The sequence below is a fragment of the Pelmatolapia mariae genome, unplaced genomic scaffold (genome assembly GCF_036321145.2).
Source record: "Pelmatolapia mariae isolate MD_Pm_ZW unplaced genomic scaffold, Pm_UMD_F_2 NODE_ptg000272l+_length_23776_cov_1, whole genome shotgun sequence".
Taxonomy (NCBI): domain Eukaryota; kingdom Metazoa; phylum Chordata; class Actinopteri; order Cichliformes; family Cichlidae; genus Pelmatolapia; species Pelmatolapia mariae.
The window spans coordinates 1-10,882 of record NW_027051962.1 but is presented as its reverse complement, the minus strand read 5'-3'; the positions used below and the strand labels follow the sequence as shown (position 1 = coordinate 10,882).

Sequence of the window (10,882 nt, the reverse complement as noted above, 5' to 3'; positions counted from 1 at the left end):
ATTAAAAAAAAGGCATTGTTTAACCAAGTTTGACAAATACTGTGTATGACTACCTTTTGTACAATGTCACACAAGAAAACTCTATTTGGTGGCTGCATAGCCCTGATTCTGACACGGCAATGTTTAAAAGAAACCAAAAAAAACCCCCACAATGTTAATGCGCGAGACATTTTACATACAGCAGTTTCCCTTTTTAACAGTTAAAGGATGAAATGCTGCTCCATTCAAAATGACTGAAGAGGTAACGTATGAGAAGAATGTAACCTGAAGGAAGTCACAGAGGTGAAGTTTGCGAGTAGATATGTTGTAAAATGTAGTGATTGTAGTGGTAGTATCTGTTTCGGTGAGCACCCAGTTGTACGAGGTTTATTAAATTTGCTTTGTCTCATGCTACATTGCAACCCCAGTGGAAAAAAGTAGTCATATTTCCTTCCTGTCATTATGAGCACTGTGTGATTACAGACATCTACGACTGGTAAAAAATCTTGATCGCTTCACTTGAGCTCCGGTGTGGTTTGTGGTCAGAATCTTCACATTAACAAATCACTTCTTTCTTTATTTCTTTATTTTTAAGACCTTTCCCAAGTATGAGCTCTATCACTCCTTTCTCATGAAGTTTTACACATTCCCAGTATTATAAATGTACACTTTGTATTGTCAAGTCTCTGGCATATAGACCATTTGCTTGGCCAACAAGTGCGCAAGTTCAGAGATGTTTGAGAACTTTGCCCTCAAAATGGCTCAGTAACAGCACTGTTTTGTTCTAGATTATCTTGAAACAGACTTCCAAATCGACTTAGTGAACAGTTTGAGTTATTAATTCATGTCATGTCACCAACTTCAACCTGGATAAACGTGACCAAGTGAGGATAAAATGGACTATCTTAAAAGTCCAGCAGCAAGACTTTGTAAAGTTTAAATGTGTTACTGAGGTAAAGCACCCTAGAAGTTTATTATGATATAATACAGTATCCAGTGATTATGATCTGCACAAATTAACGATGCCCAAGCTCAAAAATGATTATTAAAGGTCGTACTTCAATATACCGTAGCTGCCATCTGTTTGGCGACAAACTATTTACAATCTAAAGCAGTTCAGGTATAAAGTAAAGAGAGACAAAAGTAAAATAACTGTTTGAGCTCTTAAAAGTCCTCACATGTACAGTCACAGTGTCCAATCTGTGGACAAAGTGTGGTGTAAATGTAGTAAAAGCCAGCATATATTTGGATCAGACGTTCGTGATGTATTGCTGATGACTTAGAAAGGTTTCGGGAATCGGCACCGACTCGTTGCTCTTAAAAATTAACGAGGCGATCGAGGACTCGGCTCACAACCGGCTCTGCTTAAGCCTGTCGATGTGGTAGCAGAGTTTGAGCGCTGGTCCCAGCTTCAATCCCAGGTACTTCATCATCATCTCGCTTTTAAGAAGGAGTAGGGCGTCCCCATCTATTTCCTGGAATATAGCAAGATATAGTTGTAAAGCAACAGAAAAAAAATACATTTAAAAAAATGGGTTACTTTAAATATTCCACCCAAGTGCTGTGTGAGAAATGGAGGCAGCACAGTGACTTATTTAAAAGGCTCGGGGACAAACCTTTGTGTGCTTTAAAAATTCTTTAATAATATTCATGCAGTTTCCATTTCAGCTCATTTACATTCAGGACCACAGGGCGCTGGGTGACAGATAAATTGAGCTACAGCTGTCATATAAGAGATTTTTAAATAGAAAGCATACCCTGCTTCTTGTAAGCTGTGCCGCAGCGCATGTTGGGAAATCAGCTCAGTTCCAGTACATTTAGTATTTAAGTTACACGGCATTAAGCGGGTCGGACTTACATGCTTCCTGAATGCTTCCGCATGGGGTCCCAGAGCTTGGGGATCAGCATCTTTAATGAACCAAACCACATCCTCTACACCCCAGCTGGAAGGGTCCTTACCGACAGGACGCTTGCACTCTCCGGCATCTGACATCGGGCTGTAGGCTAGATAGCAAAAGAGGACAGGCAGGGTGAATTTTTATTCTAAAAAAAACCCAAAAAACAAAATTGATGGTCTCATAATGTTGCCTGAAAAGAACTTAGCACACAGTCTATAGACTCTGAAGTGATGCGAAAGAGCCTTTACTGCTCATCTGGATTTTTTTGGCTTCTGTAAACACTTAAGAGATAATGTCTTAATCGCTAGTTTTGAGTTTTATTAATAGGCAGCAGTCTTTTATTTTGAAATTTCACCCAGTTAGATTTACATAGATGATGAAAGAGGGTGTAATTTAGCTTGTGAGTAAAAAGTTACTGAGCAGAATACTTGGTTTCTCAGCCAATCAACCCCTCTCTTTCCTTACTTCCTGTTTCGAATAACGTAGATGGCGTCGGCCAAAATTCTCAACTCATCGTTTCAAAACAAGTCGGCAAAACAATGCTTGTGATAATGACGATTTGGAAAATGCTAGAAGTAGCTGGCCTGGCTCTGTCTGAAGGAAACATTACAGAGACACTGTCACCTCCTAGGCTAACCGATTAATTAGGGAAAACAACAATTAAAAATTGTATATTACAATTTTACAAAGTGTTACCTTCGAGTCACACTGAATTTAGGCAGTATTAGCATGTGTACTACTTATGCCAAGCTTCTTCTCATGGGTCTTCCAGAGATTTCTGATCTCAGCATATTTAGGTAGAGGTCTCAGGTTAATCTTTTTGCATTGCACAGAATTCAATTATATTGAAGCTAAAAAACTCCAGGGTTTCTCACACTAAAGGTGCAGCACACTAACTGTGTGCCTTTACTTGGGCAGATCTATGATGGAAACTGTGACATTACCCATCCCAAACCACTTACAGCACAAATGCCATTATTATGCTGTAAACTAGCACAACTATAGATGTAGGCAGATGTTAAAGAAATGCGTATGAAAATAAATGCAAACATCTCTTGAATGATGAGTGACCTGGGCCTTCGTTGGTCCAAATAATTTCATCTCTAAAGATGTGGATAACATAATTACAATGCAAGTATAAACCAACACTAATGGCACAGGTGATGTGCATGGAAGTGCACCTGGCAATAATTTATAGCCTCACCATTTCTGTTTCCTTCCTGGTGACTTCCTGGGCTTGACGCTTGTCTGCACATGCCTGCTGTAGCAGAGCAACTGCTGCCACGGTAACCGTAGGACTGCTTCGTCTGATACTGTGATGTTGTGACGCTGAATGCAGAGTCACTGGGATCTATAGCATAGCGCCTCGAGTCCACCGGTGGGTCACATAAAAAATCATCAGCCAATGGCGTCTCCGCTGGGGAGGGAAGTACAGGAAGTGGCATTGTTAAAGCCAAACCCAACTAAAAGAAATGTTGCTGTTTTTAACATGACCATTGCAATTATACTGTTAGATATCCCATCATGGTTATCAGAGGATGTACCCTAACAACCCTGAATGAAACGACTTTCATGGATTATCATGAAAGCTTGATATGCCTGTGTCGCACTGAGGCAATGGCAAAAAATCAAGGTTAAATTAAAAAGCTAATGACATTTCTGTTGGCCTCAGCTTTAGACTGTGTTAGGCGCTAGTTGATATTAACAAGCAAAAAGATGCTGAACATAGTACAAGCTATTATAGCTTAAAAATCATTGCATAAAGCTCAATGTATAGCCTCAAAACACTGCAAGTGTGGCTGTATTGTTCAAACTGGGCGATAGATACAAAAAGTAGAAGGACTCTGTGATGACCATATGAAATTTACAATGAGTCAAGAAAAAAAATTACTTAATATCTTACTCTATTTTCAGACTAGTATAAAGCCTTTGGGTGTATATAGTATATTAGACAGCTTTCTTTCACCAGACTAGAATAATAAAGAAAGAACTGTATAATAAATACAAAGCTAATCTTTAGGTAAGCTGCATTAAAGCCCCCGCGGTCCGTAACTGTATGGATCTGAAATGGATGAAAGATAGTCAGTAATTCCTCAGAGTCTGCTCCCTTTGTGCCAGCTTTTCAGCTTGTCAATAATGTAAATGCTTGCAAGTTAAGTCAGAACCAGGCAGATACAGATTTTCCTAATGACAGATTTATAACATCGAAATATGCTACTAAGATGATTTTGCATTACTTCTGCATTATGCTCATGCAAAGGTTAAATGTACTGCTATTGTGTTCTGAAAAATCAATTATGATTAAGATCTGGGCATGCAAATTTGAAGGATTACACAGCCCCACATGCACACAATAAGGCACACATGCCCTACAGAATGTATTTTGATACTTTTCAAATATAAGCAGTTAGATATATAAGCAGTATTTTGCTGCATATCTACGAGTTCATTGCAACAGTCAAAAAGCCGTCTTTGATCTTTACATCATAACGTATTACTGCGGCACATACTATATATATGTGCGTGTTAAAAATAAGATTTAGAAGATTAGTCACTCAAAAGGAAATGAATACTTCCAATATACATAAATGCTCCTGAAATGCTTTTTTTCCACTGGAGGAAAAAAAATATCAATATCTGTCTGGGTGGCACCACGGGGATCGTGCTGATTTTTTGTCTGCATGCATATGCGCATGTGCACTTCTTCTCTGTGTCTACAGTCTGACATCAAACACTTTTCATGATTTGCATGAACAAAGAGCAAACGGCTGGTCCTTGACGCATGAGATTCCCCCCTCTAACCTTAAATACACTTAAGGCAGCCTTTAAATATTTGCTTATTCAAAGCAAGGCAAATCTTTAGGGTGGGAAAGATGTTTTTAAAATGAAAGAAAGCATGGTTGTATGACTTTTGTTTCTTATTTAAAAGAATATTTAAGATTCGTACTTTTAAAAATCTTATTTTCTAAGCAACTAAGGAAAAGAGGCTGGGAAGATTGGAAGGGAAAACAAAATATGTAACTGGGTTATGTGTGAAGGTGTGAGCCCTTTATCCTAAATAAATCCACATATACTTGTGGTTTAAATTAGATAAATAAATTAGGGAAAACCAGTCACTAGTGTATTTAGAAAACAAAAATGAGACATCACACTGGAAAAAAATAGACAGAAGCATGTTATCAAAGGCAGAGTAGTAAAGGATGGAGGGTTGTGGGGGTGGTGGTGGGAGATAATACAAGAAGTAGACAAACAAAAAAGAAGAAGGGGGAGGCCACAAAGTCACACCATCACTTCAACCAGTGAATGCACAATGAGAATCACATTTTGAAAAACCACCATTGGTTAGCTTTCCCTTAATCGTTCTTCCTATTATTCTGGGCCATAGTTTACATCTGTTTGCATGCATATGTGTGAATGAATGTGAGACCGTATGGTTGATTATGTGTATGTTGGAATATGTATGTTTATCTTTAATGAATGGCTTATTTCTCCACTATTGTTATTATTAATGGCCAAGCTTCTTTATGGAAAAACTGATAATTATAACTGTGCGTGTCTTTGTGTCTTTTTACCTGTCAGGACCTGTGGTGTGGCAGAATGGGGGACGATGGCAGCGTCCTGTGGGATGGAGCCCATCTCTGGCTCTGGTGTGCTGCTGGGAGGAGAATTGGCTAGAGGGGACATCACCATCCGGGGCTTCAGCTACAGGGGAACATACACATGCAGTCGCTAATTAGAGGTTCTGCATGTTGAAAACTGACATGGGTGAAAGAAAATCCTTAGCTATAGCTATAGAGTTCCTATAATGCAGCACATACTATAAAGTCTGGTTAATGGGCTAGGCTAAAGCACATTACTGTAGATTTACAGCTGAGGACAAAAGCATCTTGTTGTGAGCTTTGTTTAAAAGCAGGCAGGCAACCACAACAGATAAACTCACCAGACATTTTATTAAATACAGTCTTGGTTAAGCCCTTTTTTGCCTTCAGAGCTGCCTTAATTCCTTGTTGCATGGATTCAACAATGTTGGAAACATTCCTCTGAGACTTTTGTCCATACTGACATGAGAGCATCAGACAGTTGCTGCAGACTTGTCAGCTGCACATCTATGATGTGGATCTCCTGCTCCACCACATTACAGTACAGTGAACTCACTGTCATGTTCACGAAACCAGTTAGAGATTATCTGAGCTTTGTGACATGGTGCCCAGAGCAGCCAGCAGGTCATAAAGGGATAGGGATGGTCACCAATAATAATCAGGTAGGCTGTGTTGGTATTAAGGGGCCCAAAGTTTGCAAAGAAAATATCTACTATACCATTTCACCACTAACAACAAGCTGAAATGCTGATACAAGATAGCATGGATCCATGCTTTCATGTAGTTTACACCAAATTTTGGTGCAAACATTCACACTGGCGTAACCATGTCTACATGGCTAAAAGCATGGAGCTAGTGTTGAGCGATTGGTTGATTGAATATTTCCTTAACAAACAACTGAATTATACCTGCTAAAATGGCTGGTGAGTGTATAAAAATCAATACATACCATACCGAGATACATTTACCAGCTTTAACTTTTTTCATACAAAATGTCATCACTTCTGCCCCAAGTGGAGGAGCTTAAGTATCTCGGGGTCTCGTTCACGAGTGATGGGAGAAGGGAGCGGGAGATCGACAGACGGATTGGTGATGCGGATGCTGTACCGGTCTGTCGTGGTGAAGAGAGAGCAGAGTGTAAAAGCGAAGCTCTCAATTTACCGGTCGATCTACGCCCCTACCCTCACCTATGGTCACGAGCTGTGGGTAGTGACCGAAAGAATGAGATTGCGAATACAAGCGGCGGAAATGGGCTTCCTCCGAAGTGGGCTGGCCTCTCTCTTAGAGATAGGGTGAGAAGTTCGGCCATTCGGGAGGGGCTCAGAGTAGAGCCGCTGCTCCTCCACATCGAAAGGAGCCAGTTGAGGTGGTTTGGGCATCTGATAAGGATGCCCCCTGGGCGCCTCCTGGGCGAGGTTTTCCGGGCATGTCCCACCGGCAGGAGGCCCCAGGGCAGACCCAGGACACACTGGAGAGATTATATCTCTCGGCTGGCCTGGGAACACCTTGTTGTTCCCCCAGATAAGCTGGAGGAGGTGGCTGGGGAGAGGGAGGTCTGGGCTTCTCTGCTTGGGCTGCTGCCCCCGCGACCCGGCCCCGGATAAGCGGAAGAAAATGGATAGATGGATGGATGGATGGATGTCATCACTTCATCATTTTATCCTTTTTGAAATTCTATGAAAACTCTCAATTTATGCCCAAAAACATGTTTTGTGAGCTCACAGTCAATTTGGCAAATTTATTACTGATGGTTATGCGTGTTGAATGTTTATGCCAAAGTTTAAGAAGTTCCCTTAAGATGTTCCTTAGACACCTCATTCATGAGCATGGGATACGGTATTCCATTCATTCACGTACTATATAGTACTGAGCCACCCATAATTTCTTGATAGTTTGCTAGGAACATGGAAACTATAGGTGCAACGATTTATTGAAAACTGTGGAAATACAAATGGAAATAGTATATAAAGGAAAATATTGAGTCTCTACTATTCTGATAAGCTTATACTCCCACCTTTATTCTTCAACACAGCCTAAACTCTCATAGGCAAGCTTTCTCTTCATTGCTTTAAGAAGTCTTCAGGAATAGTTCTCCAGGCTTCCTGGAAGACATTCAAAGCTCTTCTTTGGATGTTGGCTGCTTTTTGATGCGTTCCCAGCTAAGATGATCCCACACTGCTTCAAAGATTTTGAGGTCCAGGCTCTGGGGAGGCCAATCCATGACTCATGGTGTTCTGTTGATTGTTTATCTATCCAGGTATGCTTTTACTACATTTGCAGAACGTTTGGGATCATTGTCGTTCTGAAAACCAAGACATCTGCATCGTATTTCTTAAAGACATCACTTTCAGATGCTGTTCATCAGCTGCGGATAGTTTTTTAGGCCTACCACTGCTTCTTATGTCATCCACTTGTCCAGTTTTCTCCGTTTTTTAAGGATTAACTGCACACCACAATGACATATGCCAAGTTTTCAGCTGATAGCAAGGAATGAGGAGTGCCTCAAGACTACCCAGCACAGTAGGTGATGAAAATAGTGGGTCATCATGCATACAGACATTCAAAATAAAGAATGAAAGCTAGGTTAAGTATATGTTTCACAAGGAATATAATGCCTTAGTCATTCAAAGGAATGGAAACACAACATGACAACATGAAAACTGTGTGAAAATTCAACTGTGTTTGCTCACAGGAAGACTCAACGGAGTGCACTCTGTGCAAAAAGAAAAAAGAAAAATGCATTAAAAGCATTTTTCAGTTGTTGATCACATATGTGAGGGAAGTGGTTTGTATGTGTAACCACCAAGGGTTCAGGGAAATACGTATAGATTAGCAGCCTCAACACAGAGATGACCTATACTCAGTACTGTATATGATCATATGCTGTACCAACAAAGACTCCTGCACTGCTGTGTAGACACTGTTTCCCTCTTCTATGAAAGGAATGCCCATCTACATGATTAAACTAAAAAATTAAACTGACCTTAAAGCCAGGCTTCCTGCCTCTTTTCTTCGGGACCTTAAGGGGCGACAGAGTTTCAACATAGTGGCTCTGGAACTCCAGCTTTCGGATAGGAGGGCGTCCTCGCTTCCTGCCAGGCACCTTACCTTGGGGCCCCGGTATGAACTGTGGGTCAAGAGCGGAAGCCTGCATCTCTGAGCCGGCGGACAAGGAACTCATCAGACCTGAGAGACAGCGGGAGAGATTATCAAACTCAAACTGGCAGCTTTTAAAAAAGCGTGCAACACTGCTCAGCTGCAAATCACAGTGGAAACTCAGAGGCTCACTCACACACACTCACCGCCCCCCTCCTCCGAAACACACCGAAAATATAGGAAGTAGTAGAAACAAAGCCACATAAAGCTTTGTACTTTACTCCACCCCTCCCCCCCAACTCTCCAGCTGCAAAGATTGCAATAAATATCATTACTGCACTAAGAGAGAGAGGGAGAAAGAGAGAGAGAGAGAGAGACAAAGCCCCGCAAGCAGGCAGACACACAAACAGAGGAAATGAAACCCACAACACCCACACACACTATCAAACAATCAATGAAGTGCGCTGTCACACAGACACACACACACATTTACACACGCACAGGCAGTACTTTCAAGTGTTTGATTCAGTGCCATTCATCCACACTGCCTCTCTCAATCTATGTCAATCAATCAATCCATATTATTTTGTTTGGGGTTTTTTAATTATGCAAAAGAATCAGCTGACTTTGCCTTTGAACATGAAGCTCTGTGCTTTACTTCTCAGAGCTCTAATGCCAATTTACCCGGTCAGCGGCACATTACTCTTTCATTTCTGTAAATGGCTAAACAACGCCTTGATGCAACTTGACTCCAGTGCAGACAGACAACAGTCTGCAAAGTATTTGCCTCTGCAGAGGGAGAGAGCGAGAGAGAGAGAGAGAAACAGGAACAGAGGCAGACAGACCACGTGAATACGTACGATGCCTTCCATCCTCTCTCTCTCTCTCTCTTTTCCTCAAATAGAAAAAGCTTCGAAATGACCTGCTGAGCGTTACTTACCATGCACACAGCTGTCTGTGCTAATTGCCGTCTCTGTGATGCCTCACCTCAGCAGCAGATTTATGGATGTCCCCCCCCCCTTCTCCTCTCTGACAGATCTCGCTTGCTCCAGCAGTCTGCCGCTGCTGTCCTCCGCTGCCACACACTGACTGTCAAGACACCGGCAACTCCGCGTGCCTCTCTCTCTCTCTTCCTCAATCTCTGACACAACCCCCTCCTCCTCTTTCTCTTCTACCCTAACCCCCTTCCTGTGTGTCCCCTTTCAGTCACCATAGCAACACGCCTCTAACATCCCGCGGCAGCCGGCAGACGTGCTGAGCTCAAAGCACTGTCTGTGTGTGTGTGTGTGTGTGTGTGTGTGTGTGTGTGTGTGTGTGTGTGTGTGTGTGTGTGTGTGTGTGTGGCAGTGTGGGACAGTAATGTAATTACAGTTGCTGCATCTCGGGGTTCTTCTTGCCTGTCTTCAGAAAAAAACAACAAAAAAGAAGGCTTAGAGCGGGTGACAAGGGATTCAAGCTGTGCACTGTTTTGTGCTACAAGCGTATGAGTTACACAGTAAAATGTCTGTGCGGATTTTTTTTTCATTTTTGGAGAAGAAATTTCTGCACAGGAAGAATATTTTCTTAAAGAGTCCAGACCAAAATTGGAATATCTCGCTATTTGTTTTTCCTTTGCCCGATTACTTTTGAATCCATGAAGCTTATGCAGACTGGCTTTAAGGTAAAGAGATCAATTTTCCCTGTAAACATCAAACGGTTCCAGCAGAAGCCCCACAGCCCCTTTTGGTTGCGATAAAAGATCACACTGCTGTCAGAAACTCAACACTCTTCCTTTCATTTATAGTCTTCTTTGGCTTCTGTGTCAGCTAATGTAACGCAGTTCTTGTTTTATCTGTAATGAAAAAGAAAACAAACATGGAAAGACAAAGAAAAGGGGCCAGCCAAAGGCTTGTCTGAGTCTCTAAAGTAAAAAAGAAAAAGAAAAGAAGAAGAAAGCAGGCTCGAGAGGGCTTATTTGCTCTTAAAGGTTACAAGTGTACCAACTCGGGCTTTTCCCCTCACTGCATATCGATTAGTTACGCCCTGGTTGCAGTGCCGGTTCCTGTTCCAAGCTGTATTTGTGGGGTTTTAACACTCAATCAGAAGCAGGTTAACCTTTCAAGAAGGAGCCTCAAACCCTGACGCACGCAGGGCGCCTGCATTCGTGGCCTCTGCGAGCGTGTAAAGAGATTTGTCAAGAGTCGGCTGCAAAGCGTCGCTCACGGGATGTTTTAACAGTGAATATTAGGGGCCAGGTGAAGCCTACATGATAATAAAAAACAACAATGACAACAAACAGCAAGGTCAGGACAAATACTCTGTAAAACTGTA

The 10,882-nt window shown here is 41.8% G+C and overlaps 1 protein-coding gene across 2 annotated transcripts; it reads right to left on the bottom strand.

The window, feature by feature from the left end:
- Positions 1-635: 635 nt before the first annotated feature.
- Positions 636-9,591, bottom strand: LOC134622896 (sex comb on midleg-like protein 4). 2 transcript variants are annotated; one of them, XM_063468203.1, is made up of 6 exons: positions 9,513-9,591; positions 8,460-8,662; positions 5,450-5,579; positions 3,082-3,294; positions 1,838-1,983; positions 636-1,454 (listed from the first exon to the last, which is right to left on the bottom strand). In XM_063468203.1, exons 2-6 carry the CDS (start codon positions 8,655-8,657, stop codon positions 1,329-1,331), a joined length of 813 nt encoding a protein of 270 aa, XP_063324273.1. In that variant the 5' UTR covers positions 8,658-8,662; positions 9,513-9,591; the 3' UTR covers positions 636-1,328. The 2 variants fall into 2 exon arrangements, with proteins under 2 accessions (XP_063324273.1, XP_065325866.1); XM_065469794.1 differs by lacking the exon at positions 3,082-3,294.
- Positions 9,592-10,882: the final 1,291 nt, after the last annotated feature.